General features: G+C 39.6%; 1 protein-coding gene across 1 annotated transcript in view; it reads left to right on the top strand.

Annotated features, from left to right (window-relative positions):
• VDAC1 (voltage dependent anion channel 1) overlaps nt 1-10,756 on the top strand; it is a 38,068-nt gene extending 27,312 nt beyond the window's left edge. Inside the window, exons 6-9 of the mRNA XM_069091835.1 lie at nt 2,585-2,812; nt 6,329-6,479; nt 7,427-7,484; nt 9,753-10,756. Coding sequence (XP_068947936.1) covers nt 2,585-2,812; nt 6,329-6,479; nt 7,427-7,484; nt 9,753-9,844 — 529 coding nt within the window. The 3' untranslated portion in view covers nt 9,845-10,756. The remainder of the gene's footprint in view (nt 1-2,584; nt 2,813-6,328; nt 6,480-7,426; nt 7,485-9,752) is intronic.
• Nucleotides 10,757-23,153: the final 12,397 nt, after the last annotated feature.

Below are 23,153 nucleotides of genomic sequence, written 5' to 3'. Positions count from 1 at the left end.
AGAAAAATTGTTGAGTTGAACAGAATAGGTACCCAAGGTCCAACGAGGGTTTGATAAACCCAAGGAGATTTTGTTTAGAAAACTCAAGTTATTCCCATCAATCGGGGAATAAATGGATGAACAAAGAATGTAGAAAGACAGGTATGCACAGGTTAAAAAAGGATTACTGATCTTGTGTATATACGTCAGTGGTGTTCTCATAATATCAAGCTTAATTGCAGACAAACTTCAGAATGTTTATTTAGTTGAACACCCCACCTCCCCTTGGTGAATAAGTGCTGTTCTACATTGTTCAAAGGAGTGTACCCACTTCAGGTAGTCCACAGGACTCTTAGGGATTGAGCTTTCCAAGGAGCCTATAGACAACAAGGTGTGTTCTGGAATTGATGTTTCATGGGGCTCAGTGGGACTTGTTTTAAAATAACAGTAATAAAAATATTGTTTTTCAGGCTCGCATTAGGGCAAGCAAAGTAAACACAAGTAGCTAAGTGCCTGAGTTACTATTTATCAATAAGGTTCACAGTAGCTAGGGTATGAACAGTGCTGGAAAGTTCCTACAGGGTTCAGGGAATTGTAGTAAGTTTCTGACATTACTGTCAGAAACAGTGTTACTATGATGCTATTGCATCAGTGCTTTTGTCTAATTTGGTTTCATTCTGGTTATTAGATACTCTGTTTATATCACTAGGATGTGTTTTCAGTTAGGAGATGAGATTGAGCCATTGGCAGATTTCAGCAGCCCCAGGTTATCAAATATGACTTGTTTAAGGCATACTTTTTACTTCATGTCATCGTAAGGACTATCTTGGTATCTTCTTTCTAAATCACAGCTGACATTTTTCTTGTGCTTTGGTGCATTTTCCTTATGTCTTCTCATTTGAACCACACAACCCCAGCCCCATGAAGTTATTACAAGGCGGCATTAACCCAATTTTAGAGATGAGAGGAAACTGAAGTTCAGAAAAGTTAAGGGACTTTGTGCTCACAGAGCTGATAAATAAAAATAATATTAATAGTTAGCATTTATGCAACACTTTAAGGCTTATAGTTATTGTTCAGTCATTCAGTCGTGGCCAACTATGACATGCCAGTGCTATTCATGGGGTTTTCTTGTGTAACAAAGAATTCTGAGAGACAAAATTCCTGGTAATAAAAATAATTTTATTAAATAGGCTGGTTGGTCAATAAATTAATGGTCAGTGATCTGGTAATCAAAGGTATTAAGGGAGACTCTGAAACACCTTAAATCAGATGTGTTCCTTCTGACGGGGAAATCCCCAAGTAAAACTCAACCTTGGTTAGTGGACATTTAGTGAAAAGGTGGGCTAAGAGCCCTTGGCCCCTCCCAATCACATCTTTCTAGAGGTTAGCTGAGAATGAGGTATGAGCCCCCTTCAGTAATCTGGGCATCCTGATCAGGTTCTCTCTAGTTTGTTTTCTGCTTCATGAGCTGGGTTGCCCTAAACTCTAATGAAGGGGAAAAAGGACAGAAGGCCTTTCCCCTTAGGGAAGAACCTGACTCAAACTGGATCCTGTTTATGTGAAAGACAGAAAACAGGTTCCTGGTTGGGTGGGGGCCCAGCTCAGTTGCCTTGAGAGGAGCTGCAATAATTATGACTTTCTGTAGTCTGAGAGGGGCTTCTTTTTTGTTTGTTTGTTTGTCATTTCTCTCCCTCATTACTCTTTATATTTTTAAAATTATTTATTTTTAGTTTTCAGCAATCATTTCCATAAGTTTTACATTTTTTCCCCCTCCCTCCCTAAGATGACTTGCAATCTGATATGGGCTCTACACATTCCTATTAAACACATTTTCATATTCGTCATGTTGCATAAAAGAATTATAACAAATGGGGAAAACCATGAGAAAGGAAAAAAACAAAACAAAAAAAGAAAATAGCCTTGCTTTGTTCTGCATTCTGACTCCATAGTTCTTTCTCTGGATCTGACTGGCATTTTCCATCATGTCTTCTTTGGAATTGTTTTGGGTCCTTGCATTGCTGAGAAGAGCTAAGTCTATCAAAATCAGTCCTCACACACTGTGGCTGTTACTGTGTACAGTGTTTTCCTGGGTTCTGCTCCTGAGAGGGGCTTCTTTTTAAGCTAGCCTTTGATAGAGAAGGGGATATTACAAATTATTATTAATGATCAAATGATACGGTATTAAAATTAATTTTTCTCATTTGGCAAAGTTACTGGAGTAATTTGCCATTTCTTTTTCCTATGTATCAAGGCAAACAGGGTAAGTGACTTGCCCAGGGTTGCAAATCTAGTAATTGCCTGAGGCTGCCTTTGAACCCAGGTCTTGCTGACTCCAGTCCTACCACTCTATCCACTGAGCTGCTTAGCTGCCTCTATGGCTAACACATATCCTCCCAATAACTCTGGGCAGTAGTTGTTATTAATAAATATTATAGTAGTGGAGGTTGGATTGCAACCCAGGTTTTGCTGGATCCAGTACTGTCCCCTGTTGTAATGTAGTAATATATCCACTGAAACTGATATCTGCATATTGGGTATAATTGCTGTTATGCTATATAACTGCTGATTGTGAAGATGATGACCTTGTTTTCTTTTCCTTTAGGAAAAAAAGTGCTAAGATTAAGTCAGGATATAAGCGGGAACATATCAATCTTGGCTGTGACATGGATTTTGATATTTCTGGACCTTCAATACGAGGAGCTGTGGTACTTGGCTATGAGGGCTGGTTGGCAGGCTACCAGATGAATTTTGAAACTTCTAAATCTCGGGTGACCCAGAGCAACTTTGCTGTTGGTTACAAGACCGATGAATTCCAGCTGCACACCAATGTGTGAGTCAAAAAGGACACGAAGTTTTGGGCCTATCTTTTCCCCTTTCTTTCCCATCCCTGGTACTTGCAGCAATTAAGGGAGCCAACTGTTGGAAACAATGAAGGTTGAAGGACGCATTTAGCACTTAGTGGGAAAATATCTGTATTTTTGTCTCAGGATTAGTCCATGTCTTTTTTTGGGAGGGGGAGATAAAACTTTTAGGGGGTACTTTTTTATGAACTAAGAACAACAAATGTATTACTTTGTAAACCCAAAGTGACAGATTGGTTGCAAAAACACCAGACAGATTGTAAATTGGAAAGAGGACCTAACTAATAGTTAGATATTATCCTTGAGGGGCAGCTAGGTGGTGCAGTAAATAGAGTACCAGCCCTGGAGTCTGGAGAACCTGAATTGAAAACCAGCCTCAGACAATTGAAACTTACTAGCTGTGTGACCTTGGGCAAGTTACTTAACCCCATTTGTCCTGCCTTCCCCCCTCCAAAAAAAAAGAAAAGAAAAGAAATTATCTTTGAGAAAAGAAGTTGGGGTCGTAAAGAATGAAGTAGCAGAGAAACTTAAGAATTGTAGGTGTTCAGTTGACCAAAGGTAGTCATGGTGATAAGATATTGGGAGGGAAGCACAGACTTGTTTTGTTTCCTTTTTTTTTTTTCCTTTCCACTAGAGGTCACAAGAAGTTAGGTTTCTTGTTATAGTTGGTCTGTTTGCTTATGTATTTCTGACTCTTCATAGTTTCCTGCTTTCATATTCAGTGTCAACCTCCCTGGCCCCACCCCTCCCTGCCCAATTTTGAAGGTTTTTTCCAATTCCTCTTGAGGTTTTCTTTTGAATCAAAAATAAAAATTTCTAGACAGTCCTTAAGAAATGTTTTAGCACTCTAGTGATATATCTGAGATTCCACCCACCTGTGCTGTAGAAAATCTCATCTCCTGTGAGACCTCAAAAAGGTACATCAGTTGGTGGTCACTTCACCAAAGCTACTCTTTGCTCTTGCCCAGTTTACCTTAAGTAGCTCTGGATTGATCTCTCAGTAGTTCTCAAATAATAAATACCCCAGAAGATGTAAATGTTTGGAAGCTGGAAATGAACTCCTAATTCAGTGAACCCAGTTTGACTCTGTGACAGAATATCATAGTTTTAAAAAATTTCATAGACTGTTTTAGAATTCTGAATGGAGTTTCTTTCAGCCATATTGGTGAATGGGATTGAGGGCTTTTAATTTTTGAGATTGCAACCAGTATTTTGTAATAAAAGTATAACTTTAATAGTAACAATAATTAATATTTGCTAGCATTTTAATGTTTGCAAAGCACCCTAAATTATCTAATTTGATTATCACGATTCCTTAAAGTACTTTGATATTTCAGATATTATTAACATCATATTTTATCTGATGAGACTGAAATTCATAGAGGTTGTGACTTATCTAGGGTCACATAGTTTTGGAAGAGGGATTTGAACATAGATCTTTCCGATTACAGGTATGCTGCTTTATCCACTAAACTGGGTTAGACCAGTCAGGCCAAGCTTGTAATCAGATCCAATCTTTTTTGGAAACTATCTGAATGATGAACTACAACAGTGGAATGTTTCTTTCAAGTTAAATTTATAGAAGTATTTAAGGGCCAGTTTGGGAAATTGTTCATATTTTGGTAGAGAAAGAGAGAGGAAGCAAGTCATTCTTTTATAGGCTTGGTTATTCTTCCTCAGAAACAAATCAATCAACAAGGATTGATTAAGCATTCACTGGGCCTCAATTTCCACTTTTCACAAAATGAGGTCAAGTCATCAGACTAGATCAATTGTGAGGCCCCTTGTAGCTCCAGCCTTTGACAGTTATCATCAATGATACCTCTCTATCTTCCAGAATGGACCACTGATTATAAAGAGTACACTGATGAAGGTTGGAGCTCACTGGTGCTTGTAAAGTGACTAACTTGGCCCTTGACACTAAGAATGAAAAAGATAAAGAGAAGACCCACATTGATAAACTCTCGAGGATTTTGAGGTTTTCTCTTTATCTTTAAAGGTTGTTTTTTTCCCCCCCCTTATCTCTTGGGTATCTTAGAAAGAGAGATAAAATATTCACTTTGGTTTTCAAAGCAGGGAGCTCTTCTCTCCCCTGAAATCCCTCCCACTTTCATCAAGGACAAATAAGAGGTAACCCATGTTTCTCAGACTGTAAGATGTGAACAGGCTAAAACTTGGATAATCCATCAAGCAGGTAATTGGTTCCTGTAATCCCTAGTTGGCAGCAATGGAAAGAATGATTTGGAATCAGGAGACCTAGGTTCGATCCCTGTGCCACACTTTACTACTGTGTGATTTGGGGCAAGTTACTTAGCCTCTTAGTTTTCGTCTTCTTTAAAATGTGAGTGTTGAATGACCTGTAAAATCCCTTCCAGTTCCAAGTCTGTGGTCCTGTGATGTAAGCCTAATCTTGTGCTAAGGACACTTTGGAGTATGGAGGATGAATTCCCTTGTGGAGGCTAGTTTTGTGGGAAGGGCAACACTAATAAGAATCATAGAGGACATAAAGTTGAACAAATTAGAAATGCAGTAGGATTTGGAAATTTATAGAAGCATGTTTAGAAATCAGATTGGTGAGGGGGATTGGGCAGGTCTTGCAGGTGGGTTTTTTAGCAGCATGAATAAAAAAAAAACGAATGTAGATATATAAACCTGACATGTGTAAGGACAATGAGGAAATAGTTTGAGGGATGGGTTGGACCAGGCTAGAGGGCTTTTAAAATCCATAGTCCGTTTCATCTGGGTTTTATAGAGCAAAAAAAAAATAGTACAATACAAAACATTCCTGAAATACAGGCGTCTCAAAACTGTGGGAGCATATTTCAATGGAAAATCCTGATTGGATTTTCACAACCCTAAGTTTTCAATGTGCCTAAGTGGTGACAGCTTAGAGTAAGAATTAGTTTCTGCTACTCCTCCAATGGCAGCCCCGGATAAATTTCATTGCCACCCTTGAGAGCACATTGCAGCTGTCCATTCTGGAGGTCAGGACACGTAGCTGATATTAAAAACTACTCAGAAATCTCAGCTGCAGCTGAGGGCAATAGCTCAGAACGTCAGCTAGAGCCAAGACTGGATTCCTGTGTCTCTTTTGTTCCACCATCTGCACTATCCACTCCTGTACCTTGGTTTGTTTTTTTAACCATTTTAGATGTTAACTGTGGTTCATATGGCCATTTGGCTTCATTATAGACACCTAGGCTGTCCCCTAGCAGCCCTCATTGGCTGAAATAGTATTCCTCTCACCTCTCATCCTTCCTGACACATTTCTTTCCAGTTTTTCAGCAGAATATCATTACATACTTTCTTAGTGAAGTTCGATAAAGATTATGTTATTCAGAATTCCTATGACAAGTTTAGCCTATTTAAAAATTCTCTATGATAAATTCAGCACAATTGCATATATATTTATAAAGTGCCCTCTACATTTTCTGGGATTGTCTTCCAATGGCATTTTGCCATTTATTTCCTATATTTGGTTACAGGAATGATGGCACAGAGTTTGGGGGCTCTATTTATCAGAAGGTGAACAAGAAGTTGGAAACTGCTGTCAACCTAGCCTGGACAGCTGGAAATAGCAACACTCGCTTTGGAATAGCAGCCAAATATCAGATTGACCCTGAGGCCTCCTTCTCTGTGAGTACATGTGTCTTCACAAGCCTGAAAGGAAATGTAGAACGATTTGCCATTTTTCAGTTCAGGGGCTTGTGGGCTCCAGGAACACTAGGCTTTGCTTTCAGTGACTTATCCTTTACCTGTCTCTTAATGAGCTTGCAGCATGCATTAAGGTTTAACACATATGCTTTTATTTTTATTTTTTAAATAAGAAGTTTTATTAATTACTTTTGGTTTTAGATAGTTATTCTCTGATTTACTTTCTCCCTTATTTCCCATGAGCCTTCCCTAGTAACAGACGAAAAAAAATAAGCAAAATCAACCAATAGTGTTGCCAGCACTCATTAAATATTTAAAAAGCCCTTTCCTCTGGTAGATAGCCTTACAGGCTATCCTTACCACTATTAGTGAAATGTCTTATCTTGCCACATATACTGTGTTAACAGCTCCTGTCCTCCTCTGGAGTGAGTAAAGATGACCCCAGCCTTGTGCTTTCTATACTTTTTCTACCTTCATTCAGCCTTCTACTTATCCCCTCCAGTCAATTCTTTATACTTCACCGAATGGCTGGTTTGTACTTGGGCCGTCTGAACTCATATCTACTTAGAAATTTTAAACAAGGAATTGTACCTTTTAAAATGGCCTCAGTAATTTAAATGCAGGTGATCCTTCTTGGGGTGACTGTCAGAAGTTGTATTTCTAGGAACAATGGAGATATGCATGCCCTTTTCCTTGGAAATCAGGTTTTTGAGCCTTGTTACATATATTGATTTAAACACAACATTTGAACACTTAATTTTGCATTCACTCTCTATGAGCTAATTGCAAGTTTCCACGAATTCTGTATTTTATGTGTTCCATAAACGTGGGAAGAAAGTCATTCTGTGCTGAAACCCAGAGTTGGTAGATGATTAAAGCTTTCTAGTTCACTTTATAACACTGAGCTCTTTTCTTTTCTTTCTAAATAGGCTAAAGTGAACAATTCTAGCCTGATAGGCTTAGGTTACACCCAGACTCTCAAACCAGGTAAGGGTTACTTGTGGATGAAATCCACTCTGTGTCTCCAGAGTGAGATTATAGAATACGTGGTGTTGTATGTTGTTGTTTGTGGGGTTTTTCTGTAATGTTTTGTGTTAGGGTTTGGTTTGAAAGACCCTCAGGCTGGGTGTCCAGAAGTAGGCTCTAGTTCTCTGGCTCTGCCCTTAACTCATGGTGAGACTTAAAGCCAAATAGCTTCTCAATTTTAGTTCTCAGTTTGACCATTGGTATAATGAGGTTAAATGATGTCATTTTAGAGGCAGACTAGAGCAATTGAAAAAGCATTGAATTTGGAAGCAGAGAATTGGGTTTGAACCCTGACTCTGATACTCACTAACTGTGTGATCCTTTATAAGTCACTTCACCCCCAAGGCTTTAGCTTCCTCATATGTAAAATCAGGTTGGATTATATGACCTCCAAGGTCCCTTCTAGATCTCTAGGTTATGGTTTTTAGCCTTCAAATTCTGATTCTTACCATCAGCCTAAAAGAAAATCCCCATTATTATAGACCAGGAATGGAAAAGACATACTTATTGTGTTCCTTTGACCTATGTAGAAGTCTTCTGACGGTCCTTGGAGTGACCTGACCTGCTGAGCCATTTGGATTTAGGGCATATTTCAAGTTCTTCCAAGGAACTGACCATTGCTGGACATATGATTGATTTCTGCTTCTTGTCCTAAATTCATAGAATAGATTCAGAATTGGAAAAGATCTTAAAGATTTAGTCCAATCCTTTCATTTTTGAAGATGGGGGATCAAAGTCACACAACAAATAAGTGTCCACTAGACTAGAGTTAACATCTGCTGAGTCTAAACTCAGTGCTCTTGACTCCATGCATCCAGTCAGGGCAAATTCTAAGACTTAGTGATGGGTTCTAGCATACTAGTTATATTGGGGAAGAAATGTGGGAGAAAACATGAAATTAGTTTTTACGAGTACTCACTGCATAAGATGTGTTTCTGGGACATAACTGATAGGGGAAGGGTGCACTTGTTTGTTCCAAAGAACACAGAAAATCCAGTGGGAATTCCAGGAGAGTAAACTAAGGAAAATAACAGTTTGAAGGTTTAAGTGACATATACATCTTAAAGCATCAAGTATTCTTGAGTTAATTGTGGTAAAGTTAAAGTAGGACCTTGACAAAAATTGTGGAAGGCATGCAGACTTCAAATAGGTGTGATCTATATTGTTCAGGGAAATCCCCCATCAGTGAGATCACTGTTCCATTTGAATATTATTATCATTAGGCAGTATTGTCACATAGAGGAGTCAAACTCACAGCTGGTGGGCTGCTTTGGCCAGCAAAACTCCAGTGTGACTCAAATTAGATTAAAATGCAATTGAGAAATGTTTGACAAAATAAATAAAAATAGTACAGCATAGATAATATTAATTTGTGGTTTTCTAAATCAATATGCAGCAAGTAGTTTCTTTTTGTTCGACACCACTGATTTAATAGGATATAGATCTGGACTTGAAACCACAGGGAGGCCTGGGTTCAAGTCTTACCTCTGATATACACTGACAGTGTGACCACTGTCAGTGGCAAGTTAATTAAGCTTTCAGTGTTGTAGACAGCTGTCTAAGACTTTAGGTTACAGAGAAGGTACTGACCTGACTTGGTAGAGGGGATTTTCTCACCTCAGAGTTTCTTATAATAGGGATTCCTCAAAACTTTTGTACTTGGTATCTCTTTTTTACTCTCAAAAATTGTTTAGAACCCTGAAGTTTATTGGTTTTATTGTTTATTGTGGGTTTTATCATTGTTTCTCTATTCAATCTGTTGTGATATTTTGTTTTGGGAGAACTATATAAAGAAAATTTTCTTCATACAAAAATGTAGTTGGAAAAGGGAGGGACATTTTAGTGGGCAAATAACATGTTTATTAGAACACCTGAAGGATTCTTGGTGATCCCTAGAAGTCTGTGAACCTCACTTTGAGAACTACTGCCCTATGCTAATAAAATTACATATGTAGTCCCTATCTCATAAGTGTTTTCAATAAATTCTGAGTTTTTTTCTTTCTAACTTCATTACGCAATAGTTTACACGTGTGGTCAGTTGATAAGAATATATTTCTGTAACTTGATAGGGGAAGTGCTGGAGTTCTCCCTAAAAGATAAAGATACTGTCTCTGCTCCCAGGGAGCTCACAGTTCTAATGGGATTCTGAATTTTTTTATGGTTTGTGTAAAGTACTTTAATCTTTCATTGATAAAATCTTTGTTCTTGTCCCAATCGTTTGCACCTTAGGTATCAAACTGACATTATCAGCTTTGCTGGACGGCAAGAATGTCAATGCTGGTGGCCACAAGCTTGGTCTAGGACTGGAATTTCAAGCATAAAAGAAGTTGTACAATCACTTAATTTTAAAATGTTTTGCAGGATAGCTACCTTCAGAAATTAGTGTACCTTTTCATGTTGTATGTCTGGGACGCAAGTATTGCTATGTACCAATCATGTTAGACCTCCAGGTTAAAGATGATGCAGCTTTAAAGTGTTATCCTTTCAGAGATACAGAAGAAACCCGACTCAGAAAAAAGGTCCTTTCAGCTCCAAGCTTTTGAGGGGATACGTGACGATTCTCACAACAGCTTTCAGAATTCTCTAAGGACTGAAAGGGTGCATTGAGCCACCTTTTTTTTATCTAGAGATAGCTGCTAGTGGAAGGCAGTGATATGTAGGCACTTACTAAATGTGGACTTCCTGAGCATTCATGGTCCATTGCAGTCAACGTGGCTACATATCTATCCTAAGTGGGTAGACAGAGGCTCATTCCTTGATGGGAGTGAAAACTTGTGTGAAAAGGGGACTCTTTTTTTTAAAGTCAAATCCTCATGAATTGTTCCAGCTTTGATTAGTTACTTCTGCCAGAATTTGTCTGCAGAGTCCTTTTAGGTGTCCACTTTGTACCATTTTGTTGTGGAGCCAGTTTGATGTGATTAAGCCAATAATGTAGTACTTAATTCCCAGTCTCATTGTGGTTCCATTCACTTTGACTGAGTTACATATAAAGAGGCTGCTCGGACACAGAACAATAAGCAGGGAAGAGTCTGTGTAACTGCTCACGTAGTGACATCACTTGGAATCAAAATTGGACTTCTGTTGTATTCTCACACTAATTTTTTTTTTTTAGCAATTAATGGATACAATTTAGAATCTTCCATATTGTGTGGAATTAGATGCCTTCCCCTCCAAATGCTGTACTTACCACCACTTAAAAAATACAACTTGAATAAAATATTGAAAACTCTGCATTTTTCCCCTTGTTTTTATTAATTTATTTTACATATCATAACAGCTATTAATAGAAATCAAAATGCCCTTGAGCTTAGAAACACGTTTAATATTTTTGACCCTTTTCCAGTAAGTATGCCTTATTTAGAGGAAGGTTAAATTATTTTGGGAATGGGTTTTAGGCAGAAAGTGGGCAGCTCTTCCTTTGGTTCTCATGCATGTCCTGCCCCAAGTGTCACGAAAAGCTCATGTGTTAATATTTGTTGGGATGTTTCTGTGTCTTGATTTGTTCATCCACGGATGTGGTTGCAAAGCTGTTTTTTTCTTTCTTTACACTACGGCTGCATTTAGGGAATTTTGAAATGAAGGTTTGTCAGATTTCATCATTCTATTTGTTGGTAAGATCAAACGAGATAATAAAGGCTTTGAAAGGAATGTCATTGATTTGTTCATTAAAACTATTCTGCTTTTAGCTTTTTATCCCTCAGTGTTAATATAGCATCTTACACATACATGTTTATTGTATATTGAATTAAGTGTATTCTTGGATAAATAAAGCTTGCTACCTTTGAAAGGATGAATGGCCTCTGAAGGAACAGACTTGGATTAAAGTCATGGTTCTTCTAATTATTACCTCTTTGAACTTGGGTAAGTTATTTTGTGTTTCTAGGTGTTTTTTCTCATCTGTAAAATGAAATGATTTCATGTGAATTATCTCTAGAGTCCTCTGCAGCTTTATATATCTGAGCCTAAGTGAGCTAATTCAAACAAGCATTTAAGTACCTTCTGTGTTCTAGGCACTGTGCTAAATGCAAAGTTCCTGCCTTCTAGGAGCTTACATTCTTTTTAATTTTAAGCTTAAATACTAAAATTTAAATACTCGATAAGAAAAAGCATTGCATGTGCACAGTAAAACATGAAAGGATTCAAAATATGTGGAAATTTCCATTTCAAGAAAGCCTATAAAATAATTACTGCACATTGTGTTCAGAGCTGCCTGTCTTTGCTTTCTTGTACATTTTCTTTCGTTCTTTGCTATATGATTTAGACTTTGTTTTTCCCCCCCTTTCTCTTCTACTCCCACCCCCAAGAAGGCTACAGTTCAGCACAAATGAGTTTATATGTGTATGTGTACACGCGCATATATACATAAATATACATATACTTAGATATCTATAATCATACTCATAAACATACATTCATATCCATCTATATAAAACTACTAGCTTGTCTTCTGTTTCTCTGAGGGTGTATAACATCTTCCTTCATATGTCCAAGTCTTTCCATATTTTCCCGAGTCCACCAACTAATTTCCTACATAACAATATTGATTAATATAGCTGACATAGAGTGTAGTTTCCCTATTTTTCACTTTCTTGTGTGATTCTAATTGTGGCTCCACTATTTCTCATTTTTTAAAGCAATTGGGGTTAAGTAACTTGCCCAAGGTTACACAGCCAGTTTTTTTGTGTGGGTGTTAAGTATCTGAGGTCGGAACCAGTTCCCCCCTACTCTGGGGCCAGCACTCTTACTCACTGTGCCACCTAGCCGCCCCCACTATCTCTCATGATCAGTTCTCCATATCAGTTGTTTTTCTTATGAGATTGTTCACATTCTCTTTTTTATTATTTATATTTTGATTTATTATTTCTTGGTCTCATAATTTCACTGGCTTCCCCTTACACAATTCTAACTTTTTTTTCCATTTTTTCAAATGCTTTGTTAACTTCTGATTTACATCATTAATTTCTGCCAGATTTTGAGTTACAAATTTTCTCCCCATTTTTCCCCTACCCACCACCCCAGAATAGCAGTACCACAGTTATCCCCTCCTCCAATCTGCTCTCTCCCATATCTTTTCCCATACCCCCTTAGACTTTTCCAGTAGGGCATGGTGGATCTCTATGCCCCAGTTCCTGTATATCTTCTTTCCCAATTACATGTAAGATAGTATAATTTTAAACATTTGATTTTAAAACTTTGAATGCCAGATTCATTCCCTTCCTCCCTTGTCACCCACCCTTACTGGGAAGATAAGCAGTTCCGTACATGTGTAGCTAATGCAAAACATTAACATAGTAGGTATATTGTAAAAGACTTAATATATTTCCCTCTCTCCTATCCCACCATCCACTTGCTGTATTCTCTACTTTGATCCCGTCCCCTTTCAAAAGTGAGTGCTTCCATCATCCCCTCTCATTCTCTTCCCCCTATTCTCCTGTAGGGTGAGATATCCTATTTAGTGTGTATTTCATTCCCCCCCTGAGCCAAATAAGGGTGCCCTTCTGGCGTCCTATTCTTCCCCTCCATTGTAACGCCTTTCCCTTGTCTCTTCTTTATGAGATAGTTTACCCCATTCTGTCTCCATCTCCTCTCATTATATTCCTCTCACCTCTTAATTTCCCCTTTTATGTAACATCCCTTCCTATTAAATTGGTCCTGTGCCCTCTATGTATACCTGTAAGCATATATACACACACATTCACATATGTATTCATATGCCCGTATACCCTCCTATATAGATATGTACATATTTTTTTTTCCTATTCCCTTCAACTTTTCATACTGAGAAAAGTTTCATCAGTTACAATTATCGTTTTTCCATGTAGGAATGTTAATAGTTCAACTTTGATCAGTGGCTTATGATTCCTTTTCCCTGTTTACCTTCTCATACTTCCCTTGCTTGTTGTATCTGGATGTCAAATTTTCTATTCAACTCTGGTTTTTTCATTAAGAATGCTTGAAAGTCCTCTATTCCACTGAATGACCATATTTTCCCGATACTCAGTTTTTCTGGGTAGGTGATCCTTGGTTTTAATCCCAGCTCCTCTGCCCTCTGTAATATCCTATTCCAGGCCCTTCGATCTCTCAGTGTAGAAGCTACCAGATCCTGGGTTATCCTGATTGTGTTTCCACAATATTCAAATTGTTTCTTTCTGGCTGCTTGTAATATTCTCTCCTTGATCTGGGAATTCCGGAACCTGACTAGAATATTCCTAGGAGTTTTCTTTTTGGGATCTTTTTCAGGAGGTGAACGGTGGATTCTTTCAACCTCTATTTTGCCCTCTGGTACTAAAACATCAGGGCAGTTTTCTTTGAGAACTTCCTGGAGGATGATTTCTAGGTTCTTACTTTGGTCATGGCTTTTAGGTAGTCCAATAATTCTTAAAATTATCTCTCCTGGATCTATTTTCCAGGTCAGTGGTTTTTCCCATGAGATAGTTCACATTGCCTTCTATTCTTTCATTTGTTTGGATCTGTTTAACATCATCTTGATTTCTTCTCAAGTCACTAGCTTCCCTTTGCTCCAATATAAATCCAAGGGAACAAATCTCATTGAGCTTTTGAGCTTCTTTTTCCATCTGGCAAATTTAGCTTTTCAAGGCATTCCTCTCCTCATTGCCTTTTTGAGCCTCTTTTGCCAATTGAGTCAATCTGTTTTTTAAGGTGAGATTTTCCTCAGTCAGGCTGTTGACTCTCATTTCATAATTTTCTTGCATCGTTCTCATTTCTCTTCCCAATTTTTGCTCCACTTCTCTTATCTGCTTCTTAAGGTCCTCTATGGCTTGTAACCAGGCTGTATTTTCCTTTGAAGCTTTTGGTGCAGGAGTTCTGACTTCACTGTTTTCCTCCTGTTCCATGCTTTACAACTTTTTGTCCCCAAAATAGGAGTCTAATGTTGGAGTCTTCTGTTTGTTTTGCTTCCTTTGTCTGGTCATGTCACCCCTCAGTCACTTGACCCCTGGGCTTTTTGCCACAGTAGGACTCTGCCACCAGACAGGGGAACTTTTGTCCCAAACGCTGGGGTTTTCTCAACTGCTGGAGGTATTAGTTAGGTGCCTCTCAGAGGCCTCCACACACACTCTGGCAAGCTGGTCACGAACCCCAGGACCTCCACCCTAGACTGCAATCCAGATCCAAGCAGGTTAAAGCAAGAGCGATTACCCCTCAGACTGGTTGCTTGGTCCCCCTACACTCTGCAGACCAGGAGCCACATGGTGCTGGCTGTGCTGGGCATCTTAGCGGCCTATCGCCCTGGAGGCAAATGCTGATGCTCTCCCAACTACTGGTCCCAAAGTCTACACTGCACTGACCTCTCACTTTGCCCTTTGCATCTATATGTTGATGAATCTGGAAAGGGCCACAGCTGCTGCTGATCTGGAGTCCCTCTGGCAGGCAGCTGGTCAGGCCCACCCTGGGGCTAAAGCTTGGGCGTGGGGCTGGGCTTGGCTCCAGGCTTGGCTCCCAGAGTCCCCTTTTACATGGATTGGGAAAGGTGGAAGCCAGAGACGTGGAGAGGTCCTGCTACTCTGCCATTTTGACTCCGCCCCTCCACAATTCTAACTTTCAAGGCATCATTTTCTTAAGATTCTGAATCTCCTTGGTTCACTTTTCATACTTGTTCTTGGATTGTTCTTATGTTAAAAAAATTTCCTCTATCTCATCTGATTTTAAAAGTCTTTTAAGTTTCTTGAGAATTCTTTTTTGGGCAGATGACCATTTCATGTTACTCTTTGTGGTAGGAGAGCATTTATTATTATTTTTTTTTTGCTTCAGTACCCTCTGAAGATGAATTTCAGTCTCCTCTATTTCCATAGTAACTTTCTCTAGTTGAATTCTTTCTCCTTTGCCTGCTCGTTTTAAAGAAATTTGTAGCAGTTTATTATTGTAATCACCTCTAGTCCTGGTGCCTCTAGCCTCAGATCCTCCTTCAGTTCTCCCCTCTGGTCTGGAATCAAAACCAAGAACTCTGCCCTCATTGCTTCTGCATTCACATGGAATCTGCTGGTTCCTTCCCACTCGGCCACAGCTCAGCAGCACAGCTGGGTCTTGCCCCTTATCTATACAGGTCTGAGGTGAAAATTCCTGGAACTGGGGCTGAGGCTATCTCCCAGCTCAGCTGGCCCCAGGGTTCCCTGCTGGCTGGTTCAGAGGAACTAGCCTGGAGGTATTTACATTTTACAGGGTTTTTTGCATCTTCTCAGGTTGTCCCAGGAGTACCAAGGCTCTGCCCCAACTCTTGTCTATTTTTCCTGCTCTATTTTATCTTGTTTGTGGGGGAAATTTGGACATGTTGGAAGATTCTGGCTTATTCCTGCCATACTCCTACCAAGCCTCCCCAAGGAGCTTAACATTCTATTGCAAGGATATAGATGAGAAATAGATAAGTATATACTTAACTGGAGGAAGGAGAGACCTTTCCTATATTCATTCCCCTCTAACCTCATGACTGTGGAAAGAGACTTTGGATTCACTTAGGATTTTTTCTAAACCTTGATGTCAATCAGCATTTATACTCAGCCTATGGGAACAATCTGCTACCCCAATCCAATTACCCAGGGGTAAAATGAAGCCTAGGGTTTAGTTTCCTCCTCTATTTTTTTCTCAGGGAAAGTAGAACGGCTTCTTTGTCCCAACCCCAAGATATACCATTGATTTAGTAAGCTGAGTACACAGTGGAGAAGAATATGGAGTGCTTAGTTGCTAGAGTATATTAAGGGAACTTGAGAACCTTCCCTGACTATGTGTGGCCATCAATCTATTCTGGAGGATATTCTAGGCCAGGAGTCAGCTGCCTATTTTTGTACGCCTGCAAGCTAAGAATGGTTTTTGCATTTTAGAATACTTTTTATCATTCAAAGATGCAAAAACCATTCTATGCTCACTGTTCTAGACTACTCAGGATTGAGTCTAGGTCATTCAGCCAGACTTGAGCTCTTGCTGAGTTTGTGGCTGACCAGCCTTAGAATTGTGAATAGCATAGACTGGTTTAGTAAATTGCTCTTTTTCATCCTTTGTACTTGAAGAGGACTGATGACATCATAATGCTGGGGTAAGGTACATTCAGCTATGGCTGACTGGTCCAATATGAGCTCTAAAGGCTCCATCACAGGTGGGGCACAAATAGTCTTTGCACATTGGGGATTTTATTAGAGATGTCTAGCTTTGTGCAGTTCATATTTCCGTTGTGCTACTGTGATTCTGCTTTGCTCAGAGCACAGCACAGGGCACACTATGCTGGGTTTAAATGCTTAGTAGCATCCGCACAGCCTCAAACCTTCCCAGATTTGTCAATCATGAGTGTTGTGCCAGGATGATCTAATGTATGTCCATTGCATGAGATACAGCATTATAGTGGAAAGAACTAAACTCAGAGATGTAAGATCTGTATCAAATCTCAGTTATGCCATTTATTAATCATGTGGCCATTTTATATCAATTAGCTTTAGTTTCTTTGAATGTAAAATTGGGATAATACTTGTAATTATATCTCCTAGTGTTATGAAGATCAAATGAGATATGTGCAAAAATAGTGTAAACTTGAGACTGCTATATAAACATGTGTGGGGTGTGGAGACCCTTACCCACATTGACTACTCGGAGACCTCTCAAAGTGAAGGTAGTTTTATTAGAATCTCATGAGAAGCAGGCAGTCCAGTCTGTGGTACAGCACCGACAGAGAAAGAGAGAGAGAGAGAGAGAGAGAGAGAGAGAGAGAGAGAGACAGACAGACAGAGAGAGAGAGAGAGAGACAGAGACAGAGAGACAGAGACAGAGAGACAGAGAGAGAGAGACAGAGAGAGAGATGAAGGGGGGAGAGTGAGAGAGAGTCAGAACTCCTGCACCAAAAGCTTCAAGGGAAAATACAGGCTGGTTACAAGCCATAGAGGACCTTAAGAAGCAGATAAGAGAAGTGGAGGAAAAATTGGGAAGAGAAATGAGAACGATGCAAGAAAATTACGAAATAAGAGTCAACAGCCTGACTGAGGAAAATAATACCTTAAAAAACAGACTGACTCAAATGACAAAAGAGGCTCAAAAAGGCAATGAGGAGAAGAATGCTTTAAAAAGCCAAATTTGCCAGATGGAAAAAGAATCTCAAAAGCTCACTGAGGAGAATCATTGCTTCAGAATTAGATTAGAGCAAATGGAAGCTAATGACTTCATGAGAAATCAAGATGCTGTTAAACAGATACAAACAAATGAAAGAATAGAAGGCAATGTGAAATATCTCATGGGAAAAATCACTGACCTGGAAAATAGATCCAGGAGAGATAATTAAAAATTATTGGACTACCTGAAAGCCATGACCAAAGTAAGAACCTAGAAATCATCCTCCAGGAAGTTCTCAAAGAAAACTGCCATGATGTTTTAGTACCAGAGGGCAAAATAGAGGTTGCAAGAATCCACCGATCACCTCCTGAAAAAGATCCCCAAAAGAAAACTAGGAATATTCTAGTCAGGTTCCGGAATTCCCAGATCAAGGAGAGAATATTACAAGCAGCCAGAAAGAAACAATTTGAATATTGTGGAAACACAATCAGGATAACCCAGGATCTGGCAGCTTCTACACTGAGGGATCAAAGGGCCTGGAATATGATATTCTGGAGGTCCAAGGAGCTAGGATTAAAACCAAGAGTCACCTACCCAGCAAAACTGAGTATCATGTTTCAGGGGAAAATATGGTCATTCAGTGGAATAGAGGACTTTCAAGCATTCTTGCTGAAAAAGACAGAGTTGAATAGAAAATTTGACATTCAGATACAAGAAGCAAGAGAAGCATGAGAAGGTAAACAGGGAAAAGAAATCATAAGGAACTTATCAAAGTTGAACTATTAACATTCCTACATGGAAAAACGATAATTGTAACTGATGAAACTTTTCTCAGTAGTTGAAGGGATTAGAAATATATATATGTCTATATATGAGAGTATATGGGCATATGAATACATATGTGAATGTGTGTATATATGTTTGCAGGTATACATAGATAGAGGGCACAGGACCAATTTAACAGGAAGGGATGATACTTAAAAGGTGAAATTAAGAGGTGAGAGGAATATAATGAGAGGAGATGGGGAGAGACAGATTGGGATAAACTATCTCATACAGAAGAGGCAAGGGAAAATGGTTATAATGGAGGGGAAGAATAGGAAGGCAAAAGGGAATGGGTCAACCTTATTCCTATTGAATTTGACTTGAGGAGGGAATGATATACACACTAAATAGGGTATCTCACCCTTCAGGAGAGGAGGGGGGGATGATGGAAGGGAGGGCAGGCTGGGGGGGACGGAAGTTGGAAGCACCCACTTTTGAAAAGGGACGAGATCAAAGTAGAGAATAGAACAAGTGGGAGGTGGGATAGGAGGGAGGGAAATATAGTCAGTCTTTTACAATATATCTACTATGTTATTGTTTTGCATTAGCCACACATGTACAACTTTTACTGAGCTGCTTATCTTCCCAGTACGGGTGGGTGACAAGGGAGGAAGGGAATGAATCTGGAATTGAAAGTTTTAAAATCAAATATTCAAATATATATGTATATATATGTGTGTATATATATATATATATGTATACTATTATTAATACCATCTTACATGTAATTGGGAAATAAGATATCCAGGCACTGGGGCATAGAGATCCACTGGAAAAGTCGAAAGGGGTATGGCAGAAAATATGGGAGAGAGCAGATTGGAGGAGGGGATATCCTGTGGGACTGCTATTTTGGGGCGGTGGGTAGGGGAAAAACGGGGAGAAAATTTGTAACTCAAAATTTGGAGGAAACAAATGATGTAAATCAGAAGTTAAGAAGAGATAAAAAAAAAAAAAGACTGCTAAATCTGGGCCTTTTCTCCATCCTCACCTTTACTTTTCTTCAGAGTTTGATAGTTGACTACCCCCTTCTCCTGAATATTCTCCAGTCTAGATTTTCCAGATTTTCACCTTGAGAGAATTGGTTGACTACTCCCTCTCCCTAGTACTTTTTCCTTCTTGGATTTTCCTGGCAGAGTTCTCTTGGGGTTCTTCTTTTATATATCTGCTTTTCCATCTCTTGCCAAGATCATCATCCATGTGTGCTTTTCTCTTAAAGAGTGGCTAGTTCTCAGTACTCTGTCCTGGGGCCTCTTTTATTGGTTCAGTATCTCCCAGAGCAGGCTTTAGCCTGTCTTATCATTTACCTCATCACTATGACCTAGTCAGTGTGGGCATCTCCCTACCCTGCTGCTCACTTCTTCATACTAGGAATACTCTGAATCAGACCCCCTACAGACCTTATTCCACATTCCAGAGAAGTTAATGGACTTATTTCAGAGACCAGCCCTGGGGTGGAGCTGCCTGGAAAGGAGAATGTCAGAACTCAAATTAGAGGCTTCTATCTGGTGGACTTGGAACTCCTGACCATTCTTTAACTTATATAGCTAGTAATCCACTCATGTAGCAAGGTCCACCCAATGCAGACATCTTGCCATCACCCCAACATCCCACATTCACATAATAAACTACCCACTTCTCATTTTATCACTCTTCACAGATCATCAATCGTCAAATATGCATTATATTTGTATCCCAGCACCAAGTACAGTATTGGGTACAACAAAGATGCTTAATGCATTTTGATTGCTTATCATGCAGATGCCTCCTCTGTCTATATTTTCAATCCCAATCTCTTGAGCTCGAATCTTAAATTGCCAACTGCTGTTTGAACACAACTTCTTATATGCCACATAGGCATCTCAAACTCAACATGTCCCCAAATGGAACTCATCTCTCCCTTTTCCCCCTTCTCGCCAAACACATCCCAATCCTGACTTGCTTTTTCTAATTAAAGATACCACCCTCCTTGTCACTCAGATTGCAAACTTGAAATTTGCCCTCTTTTTCTCACCCGCAACTCCATCGCCTTTCTTACCACCACCCTAATTCAGGTGCTCAGTACCTCTCACCATTGCTAAATTGCTCTCCTGTCTCAAGTGACTTCCTTCAAACAATCACATAGCTGTCAAATTGATATTCCTAAAGCACAGGATTGACTACTTAACTCCTCTGCTCCAAAACCGCCTGTGGCTTCCTATTCAGGGTAAAATATGTCCTCCTCTGTTTGCCATATAAAGCTTTGCAGAGTCTAGTTCCAGCTTAACTTTTCTACACCATCATTTCTCTTCATGCATACCATATTCCAATTAAACTGGTCCTGAACTTGTTCCATTTTCCATCTCTGTGTCCTTGCACAAGCTTTTTTTTTTTTTTTTAAGCAATTGGGGTTAAGTAACTTGCCCAAGGTTACAAGGCCAGTTATTTTGTGTGGGTGTTAAGTATCTGAGGCTGGAACCGATCCTGGGTCCTCTCAACTGGGGGTCAGTGCTCTTACTCACTGCGCCACCTAGCTGCCCCACAAGCTGTGTTACACATCTGTAATGGCCTTCCTCCTCTGCCTCTTTGAATCTCTAGGTTTTTTTTTTTAAAGGTCTGCTCATGCCACCTCCTATATGAAGCCTAGCTTAATTCTCGGGCTATATTACTTTGTATGTTCTTTGAATTTGTCTATTTGCGTATATGTTGTTTTCATCCCCCATGAGACCATGTTCCTTCATTTCACAGTACCTGATACATATTATTAGGTACATAATAAATTCATGTGGAATAAATGAATGAATATCACAGTTATTAAGTAACAGGACTTGGCTCTGAATGCAGGTTTTTCATGGCTCTAAGTTCAGTTCTCTTTACTATACCACACAAAATTGACTGTAAAGGCTGGGCTGTGGAAGGTGTGTTTGAAACAAGTATATCTTGTTTTATACCAAACCCTGTGGAATCTTTGAGAAAACATGATATGAACGAAACCTGGAGTACTGGTTTTGACTGGGCACAGTGGTTTCTCTGTGCATACGAGACAAATAATACAGGAAAGACATTCTGTTTGAGGTTTCATATATTAGATAGCTAAGAAACCTTGCCATAAGGAGGCATTCATGATTTTCTGGCAGTCTGTGGGTTAAGGGATGAATACGGCCTCAGTCACTGACATCACTGGATCTATATATTCCTGGTAACTCAGGGCAGCCAGAGAAAGCTCATATAATTTAGATGTAGCGGTAGAACACTGAACCTTCTTCCTGTAAAGGTCTGTTTAAAGCTGAGCTCTCTTCAAGTGAACCATGAAGTTCAGAACTTTCATAGCAATCAAAAGGGAAGAGGATACATACAGTTATGCTTCACTTTATGCAATGTGTGGAGTTGAAAAAAATGGCATATGAAGGTAGGTTTTGAAAACTATGTCCTCTCTTGAAGATACGCAGAGAATGGAAAGTGTCTTGTTTATGAACACTAATCACTGCCTTCATCCCCACCACCCAAACAGTTTTCTAAGTTTGGCATTTCTCTCTCTCTACACAGCTAATTTTTTTTTTTTTGACAAGCTGTGGCCCAGGACTCCTTATGGACTCTTTGATCACATAATACAGACTGGGTATAATCTTAGAAGTTTAACCCAAAGAGGGTCAGTTTCTCTCGTAGGCTCCTTATGCCTTTACCTTAAGAGTTTTGCTTCAGAGAAATCTCCAAGGTAAAGCTTAAGTATTCCTGGTGTCTAGATTTCCCCAAATGTGAGTTAAAGGTCCCTAACTCAGTTTACAACTTGTGGGACATTGGGTGTGGGACAGACTTTATTTCACCACCACAGAAATTGCATATACACAAAGGACTAATAGAAGCCCATAAACAGATACAGAAACATAGGAAACATTCAAATACCCCACCCAGAATGAAAATAAACTTTGTGGGATGTGGCTTCTGAACAGGCAATCACCTTCCCATGGGCCTACACTGTATGAGCTACAAAAGCGTTAGTGGTGGAGTTTGCAAGGCACAGATCTTTTACCCAACTGGTGGCATACTCCCCCATGATTTTAACAGCAGCGTGATTTTATGTTTGTGATCTGCTTTCTTTAAGAAGCACACTATTTAGAAAGTCTTCCTTAGGAGACTAGTGCCCAATGCTCAAACTTATGAACACAAACCTGGAGTTAGCTATCCATGAGACAAATTCCAAAGCTAGTACTAGAAGGCTAGGTTCTGGGATCAGGCTACCTAGGGGATTAAAAAGTCCCCCTCCTCTACAGAGGAATTTGGGTTGCCAAACATTGAACCCAATTGTCCATTGGGGCTGAGCAGACATATACATGTCTAACTCTTCCATGTCCTGCTACAGGTGTTGAGGTTTAGGGGTGCTCAGGACCCCAAAATACCAACAGGCTGGATTGTGCGTAATGAATTCTACCTAAGCCTTCTTTTGGCCAAAGTAAAATAAAGTTTATTAAAGATCCACCATACTGGGTAGACTTTTTTTTTTTCTTTTTGGAGGGCGATTGGGGTTAAGCAGCTTGCCCAACTGTTAAGTGTCTGAGGCCTGACTCAGGTCCACCTGATTCCAGGGCTGGTGCTCTCTTCACTGCACTACCTAGCTGCCTCACTGGGTAGACTCTTAAGGAATCTGAGCATTTGTGACACTTGTACTGACAAGAGGAGGAGATAGAATCTCAGCACCTTCACTGAGGCAGGATGGATCCTACATACAGAAAGACTGTGGGAGGGATCCAGGGTTGGTCAAGTAGTCTGGGGTGATGGGAGGAG

The sequence above is a fragment of the Petaurus breviceps genome, unplaced genomic scaffold, assembly GCF_028583685.1.
Source record: "Petaurus breviceps papuanus isolate PSGF00001 unplaced genomic scaffold, PetGlider_PUasm1.0 189, whole genome shotgun sequence".
NCBI lineage: Eukaryota > Metazoa > Chordata > Mammalia > Diprotodontia > Petauridae > Petaurus > Petaurus breviceps.
This window is presented reverse-complemented; position numbering and strand designations above follow the sequence as displayed.